This window comes from Helicoverpa zea, chromosome 8 (assembly GCF_022581195.2).
Source record: "Helicoverpa zea isolate HzStark_Cry1AcR chromosome 8, ilHelZeax1.1, whole genome shotgun sequence".
NCBI lineage: Eukaryota > Metazoa > Arthropoda > Insecta > Lepidoptera > Noctuidae > Helicoverpa > Helicoverpa zea.
Genome location: NC_061459.1, coordinates 10,402,555 through 10,421,249, shown reverse-complemented (window position 1 = coordinate 10,421,249; position 18,695 = coordinate 10,402,555). Strand labels below are relative to the sequence as shown.

Below are 18,695 nucleotides of genomic sequence, written 5' to 3'. Positions count from 1 at the left end.
GTCGGCACAGCGTGAGGTTGAAACGGTCGAGAGTTCACTTGTGTTGGGCTTGGCACTGGCACATTGTTTTTTTTCTTATTTTTTATCCTGCTGTTAAATGGGAACATCGATGAAAAGTATTTGTTCATATTGTCTATAATCTTCTGAAATGAGTTGCCGAATCGATTAAAAATGTTGAATCTTTTTGCTGGATTTGTGATGGGCGGTAGGGTTGGTTCTATAAATCTTCGGTGTTCTGGCATATAAGTAATCCTGATTAGTTCCGGGGCGTTTGTGGACGTTTTCTCTATGATATCCAGCACATCGTCGATGGAACCGAGTTCTGGATTGATCAGTTTATCAGACAAAACACAAGATATAACGGCACATAATAAAATCAAGTGACCCCACATTATACAAATAAATATGCGCCCTTCTGCAAGGAAATCAATATTATAACTGTTCTATCATTTTGATGCATTTAATTAAAATTTCATTAATAAGCAATTTATTTATCTACGTAGCGTAATGGAGTTGGTATTCTGCAATTAAGATAAGAGTTTGACTATTCTTATTAAATTAGGCAATGTTGGTAAATAAAAGTTAAAACTGTCTGTGGGGATTTCCATGTTTAGATTTTTTTACTGCGAAAACCAGTGACGCTGGTACATTTATATAAATCTCTGATTTATTCTACAAATCATTAATATTAAAATAAAGGTACGCGGAATATATTATGAATACTTAATCATATCGTGATATTGTTTGCATGGAGCTGAGACAGGTTTTTTCGTATGTATTAAATTATTTAAAAACTTGTGGCTTACATTTGCATATACACAACCTACTTGATTTGAGAGGAATCAATTAATATTGTCGCTGACTTACGGTGGATTTCTATAACTTATCTGCCCGTTGATTTGAGATTGAATTTCGACATTAACTTCGTATAAATTATGTCAACAATCTTTAAATTGCAAAAAAAATGGATGGGTTATAGAAATCCACAGTCATTAATGATCGAGTTTAAATTACTATAGGTATAAAATAATACAACTGACATTTTTATATTCGAACTGTATTAATTAACAAGAATTTTTTAAAACGTGAAGACAAAGATAACAGACAACGTAAACTGTAATTGATAAAATCTCGTGTTTTATAAAACGACTAATATCAACTTCTTGATATTATAATTTATAAAAAATAATTAAAAAAACTGTGTTAAACCTGAGACATTATCAATTACAATAAACGGTTATAGTGATATTTATTAGAATATTAGAAAATATAATAACATGTGAAAGTTAGTAAATTAATTGGAAATATTTCAATAGAAAGCAACAGCAATTAAGTACCCGTACAAAAAAACTGACTTAATATAACATTTGGCTTAAGTTTCTAAAATTAACATAAACACCAACATGACTGGTTAAGTGGCCCTTTTGACAAGTTTAAATTGGCAACACTAGACTATACTTTCGCAATCGGAATTTATTCTACGTCATTTTATGTCTCAAATGTCTCGTGTATGCACTTTTGTAGAATAAAATATTTTGATAAATAAGTTTTATTTATTTACTGAAGGCTAGACTCATTCCAATAAATATTATTACTCGCCAGTTCATAAATAATCGATTTCAAGTTAGTATTGTGATACACATATTTTTTTAATGTTCTCCAGTCTCCACACCAGTGTTAAGTATAAGTAAAGGATCGATAAAAAGAACATATATATATACAACATGTAACGTAATTAACGCACACCCTCAAACACCCCAATTAGAATATTATGTTATAATCATAATACATACACTGAATTTTTAATTTAACATGAATATGCATTGTTATTTACTAAATTAGTTATACCAATTCTTGGAGAACTTTTTGGTCATACTACTACGCACGCAAATATCGCGCCGCGCGCCGCTCGACTCGACACAACATAACGAAACTACGGAAAAAGCCGACAATACACGAAGTCTTATTACTTTGAGTTACGGTCTATTTTAATTTGTTTTGACTGTACAGGGTTAATATGACAATAATTTCCGTAATTTTAATTATTTTTGGGATAAAAAATTACCCGTATTAAAAATGATATAAATCGATTCAGTAAACGATTCTGAACAAACTAATTTCAGGATGTGCGTTAATTAAGTTACATGTTGTATATACATGTAAATAAAGTGAAATGTAACGTAGTCCAAGTACAGCTCACCCGTCACCTATTTCACCTTTTCATAACCTTCTGAAGGATAAGTCCGTAAAGTGTTGCCACTAAAAATGCAAATAGGCCACTGTCATAAAATTTCGATTATCGATTAAAACTTTGGACATTTTATGTAAGGCGATTATCACACTGCCCCGCATGATGCAGCGTAGTGCGTGGATGCGTTTTTTTCCGTTGTATAGAAATATCTCCGTTTGTATGGAAAACACGCATAGTCCAACACACTGAAAATGCATCCACGCGCGTTCATGCGGATCACGCACATACATGCGGAGAAACACGCACCCCCGCGCGTAGGTGCGGGGCGAGACGCAAGGTATGGCACACTGAATCCCGCAATGCCGGCGTGATTTTGAATGGGCGTGACGTGTATATTTGAAAATGGAACTCGCTGTGCGTGAATTTACAAAACGCACCTACGCGCGTGAGTGCGTGAAAAACCCGCACGATGATGCAGATCTGCACTCCCGCAGGAACGCGCGTAGGTGCGTCGACACGCAAGATGCAGCGTGATGCGGGGCAGTGTGAAGATCACCTAACTCACCATTAAAATATGAACGAATAACTTAATTGTATTTAACTGTTGTTTAAATTACATTCAATACATTATTTTATATACAATCTTACAAATTAATAAGGCACATTTTTTATAAGTTTAATTGATTAAACACGGTTCTGTCATCTAAATATATTGTAATATTACATTATGCTCTTTATTCTGTAGGTATAGGTTTGATGGTTAGAAAAACAGTAGAACATTTAATTGTGGACACAAGTCACGTTTGCTTCTGCTTTAGTTATTCCACGTAGTTTAATGACTAGGTTTTACTGCATTGTTTAATAATTATAAAAAGGAATGACAACAATTACATCTGTATGCAACTCGCAGGATCCAATCTGTTACCCATATGTTCGCAAACAGTTTATCTCGTGTAACAAAGGAATTTATAAAACAACTCGTAGTATGCAAGTACATACTTCCAATGTGATGTGCTGAGAATTGCTAAAGTCGTCATCGTGATAATAATAATAAAATTGCTTGTTCTCAGAAATAACGCTGTAGTAAGCAATTATACGTAAATGAGCAGAGGTTACAAATCAGTAATGTGTATTTAGTAGCAATATTTAAAGATTTATACGTTTAACTAGGTATGCGGCGCTTTTGCATTGTGCAAAACGTCAGTGATAATTTTAATTAAATCATTTCAGAACATTACATGTTTCAATATTTGGTAGACATTTAATTACACAATTACTAAATATAATTGCAATTCCACATGGCTTTTCCATTAAACAATAAGATTCCCTCCCCATTTGATGCGCTATCTACCCGCGACTCTATAACAAAATAGTGTAGCACCATCTTACATAATAATAGTCACTATCGAGCTTCCACTCGGACACTGATATAAATTCGTTCACAGTTTCTACGTCACTATAATTAGACACGAACATTATTTGTATAGTAATCGATTAACATCCGATGAACACATGATCTAAGTCTACTGGGAGACGGCACTTGCAGTTTATATGCTGAGGTTGTCGCTGATGGTGTGTATGGGGCGCTTGTCCTGCGCGGGGTGCAGCGGGCAGGGCGCGGGGCGGGGGCGGGGGCGGCCACGTGCTCCGCGTGACGTCACGCCGCCCCGCGCACTCTTGTCGAACACTTTCCGGTTGTTAGCGTTGGCCGGCGCGGCCCGCCGTCAGTCTATCACGTGCTTTATCTTCACGTACAGCACGCACGAGAACAGAAACCCGAAGATAGGAATGACCGCCATCCCCACCCCCACCGCTGCTAGAATGATCAGGTGGTCTCGTATGTGGTTCGTGAACTGTCGTATGCAGCCCTGGAATTGCAAACAAAAAAGTGGTTCAGTACGATCTGTTTGAAAATCTCGAGGAAGTTTCACACATGTTATCTATATTTACCGCGGTCGCTAAGAAGGTACATAATGAGACCCCAAGAGAATTTAATTCTTGTCCAGTCGCTTGCTCAACGGGCAAGGCCATTGGTATTATCAGCTGGAGACTTGCAACAGCGGTACTCACATGGTAGTATATATTGGAGGGATGGTCCCTGGCGCCGCAGCGGGCGGCCGGCGACTTGCAGCAGGAGTCGGGCACTCGTAGACGCGGGTCGTGCTCGTGCCAGGGGCTGTGGCGCCAGTCCGAGTAACGCTCCGCGCCGCAGCATTTAAACTGCGTACAATATACACGTAAACATTATAGATAAGGGTTACTTTTATGACATTTTACTAATAATTGAACCTATTGGAGCAACAGGCGTCCGTGCGGACGTGGTCGAACAAACAATTGATTATTCCGAGTTTGAACGACGAAGCTTGAAGCCGGGCGACAGATTTTTGTCGGAAGTAAAAAATGAGAGCGAATTTGAAAACGCTTAAAGTTCGATACAGTTCACTGTGTATATGTAGGTAACGCTGGTTATAACGAATAATTTGTATCTAAATCGTATTTAAGAATGATGCCCAATTATAAACAATACTTACTTACATGCAATGCATACTTAATAACAATACTGGGCATCAGGTCAACATTCATAGATCATGACTATTGCCACATAGAACCAAATGTGGACAAAATTATTTCTGAACGCTTGTTTAATGTCACATTATGGCTTATTCATAAACGTGTTACTGCGAGCAAACATATTATTTATAATTACGTAAGGACTCTCATTTAACCTAATAACCCTTTGCATTGTCTAGCGCCCTTGGAGAAGAAAATAATGTGTAGTGTATACATAATTTACTCTTAAAATTACGGAATTCGGCACAGACCTCGATATCAATTATAGTCAATTAATAACACAAGCGCTTTTAGACTTTACAGTCCAGGTTTCGTCAGAATATTTTCCTTTGTCTTTACGCAGTCATTGGAGGCCAAGATGCACTTAGTAAGTACATACAGAAAAGTTACATGGTTGATTGAACCCGCTAACTGCTGGTACAGTGTGGTGCTTTAATTAGGCCAACACGACAAAAATCTTTCAAAATCTATACTAATATTATAAAGCTGAAGATTTTGTTTATTTGAACGCGCTAATCTCCGAACTACTGGTCCGATTTGAAAAAAAATATTTCAGTGTTAGATAACCTGTAGCCTTCCTCATTAGGAAGGCTACCGCTGACAGAAGCTGGTTTCAAATACCCAGTAACAATTAATATTACCAACCTCAGTCTGCATGCGATCCACAGCATCAGTGATCGTAGTGTCCAACGCATAGTTAGACAGGAACGTATTATTCAACTCAGCTCGCAGTTCATCTTCCACAGCCACCTCGTAATAGTACGCTAAACCGCCGGCGCCTACCTCCAGGATAAATGTTATCAGCAGGAAGTATGTGTACTGGAAATGGATAAACGTTTTATGTAGTAGCTGTTGGATAATAGATGACTGTTTAATACAATGAGTCACAATGTTAAAACATTAGATACCTACTGAAATTGAATACTACCAAAAAAACTATATGTAAAACATGTCAAGTCTCTCTTTAATTTGTCCTTTGTAAAACGCTTTGAGATGACAAAGAATTCAAGTCCTGATCAATTTATTTTGTAGTTATAAATCAACATTAGTAACTTGGATCAATAATGGATCATGATGGACATGAGCACAAAACTATTGATACTGTTACATCGTTTTATTTATAGCCACAAAATAAGTTGAACAAGACTTGGCTTCTACCACAATAAAATTATTCTTAGTGGCCTAACTTTGATATAGTGTTTCAGGGTTCCAATTGCTGCACGGACTTTGCTGTTTTATCGACATCTGCAATAGCTTTTAAGGGCCATTTTTACGCATAACAGGCTGGTTCTATTCTCAGCCTTCAAGCCGCAGCAGCCGAATGCACATAGCGGCACTCCCATAGCCCCAGCAATGATGAGCAGGTATGCGATAGCAGGGTAGGTCAGTGTCGGCAGCAGTGACACATATCGATGTCGATACTTACGCATAACAAGCTGGTTCTATTCTCAGTCTTCAGCCCGCAGCAGCCGAGGGCACATAGCGGCACTCCCATAGCCCCAGCTATGATGAGCAGGTACGCGATAGCAGGGTAGGTCGGTGTCGGTAACAGTGACACATATCGATGTCGATACGTCACTGTCCACGCCCCTACGCCTAGCACGCCGGCGCCTGCGAACTGAGTCATCATATTGTTGGTTTATCTTGTGATATATATCTAACGATTATGATATTCTTGGTATTTTTTGTTGTTGTATGTACTCTAGTGTCTTTATCGCGTGGGTAGCAGGAACAGTAATCTAGGAAGTCCGAGTGTTAATTTTTGATACCGTGTTTGAAATTATCTTCTGTATGAGCTCCCCAGTGTATACCTAACTCCGATTGATTTTTTTAAACCTACAACGCAAAGTCTGTGCTCGACTTGCGATTTCCATTAATCGCTTATCAATCCACAATTTATATAATGAAGTAGGTGCATACTTCATTTTGTAGTGGTTAATCTTTATTTTTTTAGTCCATCGTCTATGTCAATGTGCGATTGTGAGTAATAAATAAACGATAATAATATCAGTGATATCACCCCTCATTGATAACTCAATTGTTAATATTTACGTCTTAAAAGTTTACTATTTCTTTGAAGTATCTGAGTCACAGCAACTTGTAAATTTCAAGTTTGTTGCTCAATGTTACGAATTTTGATTACAGAAAATACCTATATAATCTCTGAATATGAAATAATTAGGATTTTCAGTTACTTATTACTGAAGCTTAAGCCCAAAGCTCCTGTAACTACGGTAGGTGTACTATGGTCAGAAATGTCATCATTAATTTAGATAGATAACTCATCATCCTCCGAGCCTTTTCCCAACCATGTTGGGGTCGGCTTCCAGTCTAACCGGATTCAGCTGAGTAACAGTGCTTTACAAGATATTTAATTTAAATAGATAAATAATGATTATGTATTTTTACATAATGATATATCATGTTTGTATATGTAATAGATCAGGGGTCGAGTAGATTATAAATAAAACAACATTTAAAATGTTTAGAAGCAGAGCCGTACGAGAGAGTGGGGAAGTTAGATTAAATAATTGACATGCTGGTAGGAAATAGGTAATGAGCAACGAATAAGATTGGAAAACAACGACAGTTCCATTTATATTTTTAATAAGAGAAATAATTCTTATTGGGAGTGATAAAATAATGTTCATTATAGTTCGGCCATTCAGAGAATGCGTTCCTGACACGTCGCGATTGAACTGACGACGTAATAACATTCATTGATTATTGATATAATAATGTTGTTTTAATGCTCCTCAATTGTTAAAACGGTAAACAACCAGCAAAAATATTTTTATCGTAACTGCAACGCCATTGCAAAGTTACGTCGTCAGTTCAATCGCGACGTGTCAGGAACGCATTCTCTGAATGGCCGAACTATAATTGGTAAAAAAATATGGATATGGAAAAAAAAGAATATTTTATAAAGTTATTATTTCTAAAATATTTGTCATTTTTCCCTGTTGCATTTACTTCTAATGAGTTCAGGTAAAAATAAGGAAGTTTTTAGTGTATTTTCTAGGCGTAAAACAGCATTAGCTAAATCCTATTAAGTTCTCTACAAACATTTGGTGAGCTACTAACGGTCTTGTCATTAGACCATGAAAAGATTACGATGTATTTACTCTGTGACCTAAATGTACTTTAATCTAACTAATTGCCGTTTCTCGCGGTTTCACCCGCGTCCCGTGGGAACTACTGTCCGAACTGAGAAAAAATATAGCTTTTGGTGGACAAACAAACAAAAAATCTTATTTCTTTTTATAATATTAGTGTAGATTACTCCCTAACATTTCTCGACTTTAAGCCAATAAAGATTAAAAAATTCAACCGTACAAGTTACTTACTGATAGTGATTACACGTATGAATTACGACAAGGTAATATTTATTGATAAAACGTCCTATAAAGTTCAAATTACCCATGGCATACACTTCTACGAAATGACAATAGAATTACCGAGCGTGGGGGCAAGATTACATGCACCATGACCACATGGTGAAACGAAAAGCATGCGTAACGATAATGGTGGCCACGGTGTAATGATGTTTCATGCTTTACTTTCTTAGCAAGTACCTCGACTTAGTTACAAGATAAATTAGCTCCTTAAATAAGAGTTAATTACTTATTTTTTTACAACTAATATTGTAAAGCTGAAGTTGTTTAATGTTTGAACCAATAATATCATGAACTACCAATTAATCGGATTTGGAAAATTTTGTCTTTGTTTGATAGCCTAAGAATCGAGTAAGGCACTTTATATTCGGGTGAGCAAGGACCCCTGATGAAAACTAGTTTTAAAAGCCGGCTTAATTATAACTATCTCAGTATGAGTGGCATTCTATATTCTAGTCTCTTATTAGACTCTTCCCTTACATTCTATCAGCTTTATCAAAGCTTACTTACCAAGAAAACCACATTGAAGATATGTAAGACGCACTTCAAGAAGTTGACGCTGCAGCAGTCAGCGTCTCTGGATTTGCGCGGCTTCACTTTTTTCTTTTTGGCCAACAGTGCACTGGCATCCTTTTTCTTCTCTTCGGCCATTGTCAGTGAGCTTGAGACACAAACTTCTTACTTTTCAACTGATCTTTCTTATTTTCATGTTCGTCTTCAATCCTGAAAATATTAAAAAAAAATATATTTTATTACAGTGATAGTAAAATAAATTATTTCTAAAAAATAACTCTGATATACTTACAGATTGTACTCGATATTATATGGATACTGAGGTAATAAATTGAAAGTCAGAAAAACGAATTACATTGTTTATTTTATTTTAATTCCTAAAGTAGCTTATAAAAGTGGAATATAGTACAACACTTAATTCTAAATAATCATACAACAAAATGTCTCAAAATAATTGATCCACAGTTAGTATATTTCATAAAATAAAAGTATGTATACTTAAAAATCATTGTATTATGAAGACATTGTAAGAGTGCGAAAAATATATACAGAAAATTTGAGTTTGTAAAAGTTAAGCAATGATACACATATTATCATTTTTACAGTATCATTCAGTCCTTAATTTCATCACAATGTAAATTCATTCTATGCAACCTTATACAAATACTGCCTATTAATCCTTTGGATTACATGAATACCTACACAATTACATATTATTAAATTTCGATTATGAAAAATAAATACCATTTTTAATAACATTAAAATTTAGATAAGACAAGAAATAGAAAGGAGGGCCCACGCCGTTAGTTACATCTGCTGGTAAACCAGATATTTCAGCACTGTTATTATTCATATATTTTGCTAAGCACCTGCTTTGCCTGCTAAATATATATTTTCTTAGTTTCCAATCGTAATATCCAATGGTGAGTGTAACTATACTTGTGTCACTGACCGCTGTGAAGCCTCTCCATAATAAAATTATGTACCTATTTTGGGTGATTACTCAAGTTTTATTTGATTATTATGTATTAGTACTTCAAAACATTATTATCAGAATTGATAAATAAATGCGCCTAAACTCTTATTTATTACAATTATGTCGATATAGCTGGCTTATTTTCGCGATTTTTTCATACCAACAACAAGAAGCATTGTCAAACTGTATAAAGTGTACCCTGGCACTATGTAACACTCAATAGATAAAACAATGGTTCTCATAAAAGAGGTCTGTGATGTTACAAGCTAGTTATCAAATCCTTGGCTCATCATTTTCTTATTCGTCATAATATTTCAGAGTAGTTTCTAACTTCTCAACAACTCTTTTGTAAAAAGTTACTTGCTGCCTCAAGAATTTTTGCATTGTTGCATTCAAGTCTTTAGTTCTTTCAGCTTTGAAGTGATTTATTTCGGCAAGAAGTGCATAGGATATAACGTCGGTTCTCCGCAGTACTTCATTAAGTTGGGCTATTTCCATCTTGTTTTCTGCTGTTAGTCTCTCACATTCCCGTTTCTTCTGAACTGCACTTTTGTGGGTACCTAGCACATCAGGGAAACCCCCAACAACACCTTTGTATAAATGAAACTTATCTCCCAGAGGTTCCCAATCGTATTTTGGCTGATCATCGTACATTCTGCCTATGTCAATGTACGCACTGCCAGTCATTTTGATTGCCGTTGTTAGTTTCGACGTTGATGCGAGGGAGCCTTCATCTAAGCTTAGTGATGCAGCCAGACTACAGAATGCTTCACCTACTTTCTGACAGTCAGCTTTATATGAGGTTTGCAGCTTTTTGGTGTGTGCAACACACATGCTAGAGACAGACTTGACAGATGTGTCCATACTGCTGATGAACATATGGCATTGCTCAGTTACGTGATCCACTTGTGACTGTAATAAAGCTTTTTCAGGTACTACTATTGATATGCAATAATTAAGACCTAATAAGGCATCCCTTTCAGCTTGACGTTTACCAGCTTTCCATCTTTTTTCATCAGTACAAGTGAGGAAATGTTGCCACACTTCACATTTTGATAGCACCGGGTGTCTGCACATCCAGTCTACAAATTCTTGAAGTTGTACTCTTCTACGTTCTATTAGTTGTTCATCATATCTGCCAGAGATTTGTTTGTCAGGCAGTGGTGGGATAGGAATAAGAGTAAATTTTTCTTGTAATCTTTCATGCAGCCAGTCAAAATGCTTGTACCTTCTAGAAACTTGAATGTTATTGAAAGATGGTGTCAACTGATAAGCAATAAAACTTTTAATACCTTTAAACTTGGATTCCTTCTTTGGAGAGGCTACAGTGACTGAGTATGGCTGTGTTATAGGCCACCATTCATATCTGTCTTCTTCTTGAACTATGTATACTTTCTCAGAATCTGGTACTTCTACATTTAATGTGGCAAGAAGGTAACTCTCACCACTAACTTTAGACGATGGTGCAAACTTATTCTTTCTGACCGTTCCCACAGATGATCCATAGTTGGAAGCTGTGTCTTCAGCCTGGTGGTTATAATCACTAATAGGCATTCCTGGTAAGGGGGCTAGCTGCTGGTTGTACTGAGGTTTACTTTGTTGAGGGACTGGCCCTATTTCGGAGTATGTTTCATCGTCCCAATCATCATCCCAGCCCTCCTCATGTGAGGTGCCTCTTTGAAAGTTACTATCACCAGCACTGAACTGTTGGTCACCCCAGTCATCATTAGCTTGGTCATACCTGGGTGCTGCAGGAGCTGCTTTGGTTTGTACTGATTCATTGGGTTCTAGTTTACGGACATATGCAGCTGGAAATAAGCCTGTCTCGCCTTTAGCATTTCTTCCTTCCCACCAGCCTTCACCAATTTCTGTATTAATTAACGTTAATACTTCTCCGCAGGTAATTGACATCTCTGTTGTGTTTGGTTCCCCAGAGAAGTCATATAGAGCTTGTACTTGGGTCGTCATTTTGGGACCCCTCACCTAAAACAATTTCAAAGATGATTAAATTAAGCCAACACAGTTTATAAGGACAGATTGAAACATAAAGTACTGACAACTTTATCTTATCACTGTTATCTAGAGAACTAGGGAGTATGCACATATTCTGTGATAATATCAACGTTCACGCGAATACTGTGCTTCATTATTATTAACGCTGGCTTGTACGATTTCGGGCGTCGCACACTGCAAGGCGCTGACACATATTCCTAATAGCCCCTAATTAAGCATAGTTCAAACCTAATTGTTCAATGTGCGAGGGGTATTCGCGGTGCTTTATGGCAGACTTTTAAGAAAACTTGACTAATGACATTCTTAATTACTTTCTATTGTGATTAAATACAATAACATTACAAAGATAAACCAGTGTTTTACGTAGGAATACTTGTTTTTGTTACAGACTAGTCATACAAAATACAATGTGCTAGTTTCATCACAAAAAATATTGCGTGCTATTTTTAAGATAATTTACTGTGGGACATTACAGAAATAGTGCAATATATTGTAAAATCTTTCGTTTTGTGATGGAAATCAAACCAATGACGTCAATTTCGAGAGCGTGTACCGCGTATTATTCACAGACAAACTGACTTATTTATAGAAAAACTTGCACAAATATTACACTTACACTAACAAACAACTTGTTATCACAGTACACAAAGATTTCTACTTACTTGTATCACTTTAAAATAATAATTTCAAGGCGGATATACCGATTGAACAGTCATCTGTTTGACAGGTCACAAAGAATTTGTTTTTTGTTACACCTTGTTCTCGTTTACGTGGCAATTTAAATGAATTTCGACATTATTCATTGGTTGAAATATACAATTACGTAGTAATAGCCAATGAGCGGTTAGCAGTACGTTTTATCTGCTTCGCAAGTAAATTCGGTACATAGTCTTGTCGGACAACCAATGGTAAAACAGGTTTACGCAGCAAGAGCGAGCTAGAGCTCGCGTTCTGTAAAGTTAACAATATTTGTGACTAGATGGCGCTTTATGAAGAAAATAAAACGGTGGCGCCAAAATTGTATGTCGTAGCAAGTAACTATTATATAATCTGTGGTCGTAGCAAGACTTGCTACGACATTATCTAGTAATTTTTGATTTTTTTGTAGTGTATTTATTCCGCTTATAAGAACGTATGAAAAATTCAATTAAAAAGAAAAGTGTTTATATTTTCACGTACACTTGCCTAGAGGAAAAACGGGAGCCTATTTCTGAGACTTGACTGTCCGTCCATTACCAGGCTGTATCCCACTAACCGTGATAGTCAGGTAGGCAGATAGGCAATTGTTACAGAAGATGATGAAGATATTATTGTTGCTGCTATAACAGCAAAAACTGAAATTTACTAAAATTATTATTCTATTTTTATTAGGTACATTGATAAATCTAGGAACACTTAAATAGTCTGTTTACTCTCGACTGGTTATACCTACCTAAGTTCACCCTAAAAGGTTGAATACATAAGCAGGACAGGCGTGATACGTGGCGACAGTAATTAAATCAGTTCCCTGGAACTGACGTACGCCTGTCCGTTTGATCGGCTGCGGTGAGGACAACCTGACTGATAAACGGTTTGTGTTATTTGACAAATGACGTAGATTACACATGTTAGGTTTATACGTTGAGTCATCTTTTCTGGTTGGTGAATTTTCAATGTAGGTTTTGAATGTAGATAATTTTCCTATTCTGCATAATTGATATGTAGGTACCTACCTACTAATAAGTTTCCTTTGATGTAAATTTTTGTTGTTCTGTTTAAATAAGATGAATAGGAAGGTGTAATTTTTTGCAAAGAAGGTGAAGCGATGCATTAGAAAAAATAATGAAGGCAATTTATCGTTGTTACGTAGGTATAAAAATACTACACTACTTAGAAATTAAGTTGCTTTCGTTTAAGTAAGTAGAGTGTGTGTAGTAGGTACAGGTGCTTCTGTAAGTAGGTTGACATTCTGAACTGGGATTATTCCACAGGAATTTGTAACCAGGTAGGTACAGGCTTATATGAGTACAAATGGCACATATAATTTTCCAGTGCGGTTTCAATTTAGCGTCCGGTGAACTGTAAAAACCACTTCCTGATATCTGTGGATAATATGGAAGCGGAACAAGTAAAAGAGTTAAAAGAAAACCTTTAACAAGGTAAAATTACGAAAAATTTAAAAGACGGACCGTTTTCCAATTAAAACAAATGGAGTGGAAAATGTTTAGAATCAATTTCAATACAGTCACGTTTTAGAATAAGCAATCGTGTTTTTAGGTAACTATATATTTATTTATAAAATCTCAACAGGAAACTCTTCGTTTTTTATTTTGAGAACATTAAAATTTTTCACGATTGAATGTGCGAATTCTATTTGAGACTTCAGCAAAATTAATGTGTTCAGCTCTATTATATTCCTGTAACTACACTAACTTCCGTGAAACTACATCATAATCTGTGCAGACCATTCACAGTTAAGCAACTCAAGCCTCTTAGCTAACTTGGGGCAGTGTAACTTTTTAATTTGTTATATTACCTACAGTAAAGCATTGTCTGCGAAAGTGTTCGCTTCTCCCAGTTGCATGCAGTACTTAGAAGTTATGCTGAGCTGTGATTAAATTAAACTTCAGCTCAAACAGCACACAACGTTTTGAGTTTATGCTTACAAGGCTGATAAAATGTTCAGGTTTATTCACTGTACCGGCTAATATTTCGTTGAACCTGTGAACTTGGTGAGAGGTAGATACGTCTCTTCAAACAACTTTGCTGCTTCGAAGTCAGTCATTTGACGCCTCGCACGTGCGCAGTAGTGCTTTGTCCGGCATGAAGTAGTGACTTCTAGTATCTAGTGAGATGCCAACTGCTAACTAAAACGTTCTTAGTCGAGAAATATAGAAACTACTCCCCAAGTATCTACATACATTCAAGATCTACTTTTAAAGTAAAGCTGAAAGGAAGTAAATTCGATAAAACCTGCGCTATTCATTCGAGAGCTGTACAGAACTTGGAACTTAGGATCTATGCAGCTAAGTCAATTAAATTCGAAAGAACTTGGCTATTTGCAGCTGACAGTCGGTGCTTTCGTATTGCGATTACTTGAAAAAGGACATTTACTTAACGTATACATACCTACACTAATCGATTTCTTTATGTATGCCAGTTAGGTAGATAACAATGATGTCTGGAAACAGCGAACTAATCGAAACACTTTACCCTAAAGTCCAATTAATTTTGCTCGGAGTTCGCAAAAAAATGGGTTTAAGTAAGTTTATCAGGCCACGACGAGCGCCGCATGATTCAGTTGCCCGCTTGCCAAATGCGGTCATTCCCGACCAAATGGTCCATTAAACCAGCCCACTCTTGAGCCAACAAATGCTGGTAACATCAAAAAATTCACGCGCCCATTTATATTTATTGCTCCTATTTAAGCAATTGTTGAAACGAGATGTAAACTGCAGCTTTTCCGCAAATGAAGCATGTTTTGATTCATTGCTTTTCATGGAAAATTCTTATGAATATTTTGAAAGTAGATTTGAAAATTATGAAGTAAGGTAGATGGGGCTTTTGATTCGCATCTATTACGAATATATGAATGAAGGGAAACTAATTAAATATAAGGCTTTGTGTGAATTTTAAATGAGAATAAGGTTTTCTGTTAACAGGTCGTAAATCTTTGCGGTGGGAATTTTTATTTCTCCAGCGGGCACTTGGTATAAAGTCGTGTGGTGTGGGGTACATCTTGTGGCTACTCCTTGCCTTGCCTTCCTGTGTACTTTGAGATTAAACTCCGTACGGTCACCGACTTTACGAGATTTGTCGATGGTCGTCGAAAAAGAGTTCTTAAAATGAATAAATGTAAGGCACTGTTTTAAGAATAAGGGAGAAGTATATGAGATGAGAAGAAGTTGAATCTGTAGCGAGTCTATAAGAATGAAATTGATAGCACCTTCCAAACGAGATAATACTTAAATGTGCACCATCCCTTATAACTTGAACCTTATTTTCAAAATGCAGGTTAAAAGTCAAGTTCAATCTCCACTTGACCCATAATGTTTTTATTTTGAACTTTTGTTCAGCTCAGCACTGACCTCCGTTAAGAGGCACTCAACCTTAATAATTTTCAAATAAAATTGGGAAAACTGGATAAAAAATATTAAATTCTCTCAAAATTCAAACCTTTTATCCACTTGGGCCTATTTTATTTTTACTTTCAAAAAGGCTGTCTGAAACGTTGTAAATTCTGGCTGAGGTGCCCATTAGTAGATTTTATAAAAGAAGCTTAGCCTAAATTCGCTCGAAGTACAATGTGACTTGGTACTTAAATCAATATACTTTATACATAAGTACAAAGTGCTTCGTCGAAGATCTTACGCTTTGAGTGAGCCAACAATTCAACGTTCATAACGTCTTTGTTTGACTTGTGTCAGAATTTATAATAATTGTCTGGTTCCGCAAGTTTGGGGGCTCCTAATATATTGCTAAGCTTTGTTTGATTAAACTGATAGTTGCCAACTTGGAATTAGTTAAACGTGGGACTAAGATATTAATGATAACCGGTGGAGTTTATTGACAGCCAGAATTCAGTTGATAGTTTGAGTATGTACAGAGGTGAACAGAGCAAAGGATGGATTTACTGCCTGAAAGAGGACATGAATAAGAAGTGAGTTATGTAGTATGACCGCTGAGAGAGAGAAGTGGAAGCGAAAATAAGTTTGCGGCACAAATAACTTAGGGAATAGAGCAGGAAGAAGAAGAAGTCTGTAGTTATATTTGCTGAAGTTTTTACGAAACCAGTCACCGTTATTTTAACGAAAGAAACCTGAAAAGACTTGCTCAGAAGTCGGCAAAAAGACATTTCTTGTTACCAGTTTTTATGGTGCATATTTTTTGCCGTTGCGACTGTTGAAGAAAGCTACCAGGGAAAAATAAAATGGCAATGTATAAGAGCGGCAACAAAGCGGCATGTGCTACAATGGCCGACGAAGCGGAGTGGACAACGGCTGTCAAGCTCACTGCCATATTTCACACTTAGTTTCTGAGCTTATTCTCTTATTATATTCAACTGCGACTTCTAGACTTGAATTTTTCTTACCATTGTTTCAGATTTTTATTCAGCGACCGAATGTATGGGGAGTGCCCACATTATGTAGGTACCTAGGTACTTGGGACTTAGCAGTGGCAGCACGTGATTACAACCCAACAATTTAAAAACAAAAAGTGGAAAATACGTAATTCATTTGTAAATAAAATTTTTTACCCAGAATTTATATATGACCGCTTTCAGGCTGAAGAGCGGTTATCTATCTAATCCAAGTAATATCCTATATCTGAAACTCATCGTGTCCATCGCACATTGACATAACAGCAGCTGCTCAAACGAGGAAGTGTAACATGTAGCTACAGCCACGATGCTCGTAAACAAACACCGATTAATTAACGTAACGCAATTAATGTCGGCCATCTTCCGCCCTAGGAACAGCGGAAACGCACCATATGTTCGTTCAGAAACTTTCAGCTACACTATTAAGGCAGTACAATATTGGTCGAGATTAGGGTTGCCGCTTTCTAAGCAGCTACTCAAGATTGCAAATTGAAAACGTAAAGTTTTCGTATTAGGGTACATAATTTGACGATAGTTTTGGTTAAGTTTTGTAATAAGGGGTTCAAAGTTAGTGTTTCCTTTTAATTTTGAGCAGATTGGTTGCAATTTTAAAGTTTAGAATAAGATTTTGTGTCTTTTTGGAAATGCGATTTTTTCAATTTAAAAGTTGTATAACTTATAGTTGTATATCTACCCATAGATAACAAAAAAGTTACAACAATTTTTCACAAACCTCGTAATAAAAACAAACGTCTTTACTTCGCTTATCTACAAACTACCCAGCATCTGAATGAAGCACGAAAGAAATTCGTTATGAAAACCTATTAGCGTGTGAAGTGTAGCAAACTGCAATTGCTTTAACAGCTCTTGTGTGCCGGCCGGCTCGTTCGAATCAATTTAATTGCATGCTGTAGTACTAGTGCAACGATTGGTTTGCAGCCAGTATTTATCCTCCAGTGAACAAAGTTGCACTTGATGATTTCCTCCTGAAGTAATTTGCGGTTGAAATTGCTTGGAATTACCTAGCTCTACACTGGTCGAAGACGAATTAGTACCTACCTAAGTTTATCGTCAATTATGAATGAAAACATTTTTTCTCGGATGTTAAAAACCTATTAATCGCGATCTCCTTGATCTCCTTATTTCTACCATAAAGCCTGAAGTTCCTCGCAATGTAGCCTTATTGCCAAATGGCGGGAAACCTGACGTAATGTCGACACATCTGTCAACGACAGCGACAGATTGCGCGCGACTGCCGAGCGAGAGACTGCACTGTCTTCTGTATCGCAGATCTATGCTACACAGACTTATTGCACTTTCAAGCTTTATTGCCATCGACTAACATCATTTATAACAATTTATATTCTTATATTTCTCGATCACTGCCAAAAATAAGCAAAATTAACTGAATAAAACCTGTTTGAGTCTGTCTAAAATGTATATTCTTTAATACTGGCTGACAAGGGACAATGACGATTATTGAATGGGAAACGCGCTCGCGCTTTTAGCCATTACAAAGCCGAACCGATTTTTTTAATCGATGTCGTTATCGACACAACTAGCAGAATCGATTTTATCAGAAATACTCACATGTCAGATTCGACTCTCGTTAGTTTTAGAAATTGGCATGCAAGCGGTTTTGTGGAATGGAGGGTTGTTATTTTACTGACAACATCCAATCTATACCTCATTAAACATCGATCTCAAAAAGCTTGTTTACTTTTCTAGGAGATTCCCAGTTTTTGGGAATCTAAAATAAACCATATACTTATGTAGTTTTAGGCAGATAATCTAGTCAATTTGTAGTTTAGTTCAGTTTAACTGTCTCTAATTATAATTCTTCTGAATATGCTCCATGTTTTCTATAATTTAAATTTGCCTCCAAATCATTCAAACCATTACTCCCAAATGTATTCATATAAGATCCCAAGTAAGCTTAAACATCTCATTCTGTCT

General features: G+C 36.4%; 1 protein-coding gene across 5 annotated transcripts in view; it reads right to left on the bottom strand.

Moving 5' to 3' along the window:
• Window positions 1-1,041: 1,041 nt before the first annotated feature.
• Window positions 1,042-18,695, bottom strand: part of LOC124632695 (CD151 antigen) — a 142,519-nt gene continuing 124,865 nt past the window's right edge. The window contains exons 4-10 of one of the 5 annotated variants that reach the window (XR_006984660.1): window positions 8,668-8,880; window positions 6,189-6,380; window positions 5,408-5,581; window positions 4,262-4,411; window positions 2,752-4,059; window positions 2,154-2,328; window positions 1,042-1,717 (exon numbers count right to left, since the gene is read on the bottom strand). Coding sequence is in view for 4 of the 5 variants with exons in the window: in XM_047167641.1 (XP_047023597.1) it covers window positions 9,944-11,614 (1,671 nt within the window). In the remaining variant the exon portion in view is untranslated. Of the gene's footprint in view, window positions 1,718-2,153; window positions 2,329-2,751; window positions 4,060-4,261; window positions 4,412-5,407; window positions 5,582-6,188; window positions 6,381-8,667; window positions 8,881-9,015; window positions 11,630-12,275; window positions 12,551-18,695 lie in introns of those variants that run through there. The other 4 variants (XM_047167642.1, XM_047167641.1, XM_047167639.1 and 1 more) reach the window with 4 other exon arrangements.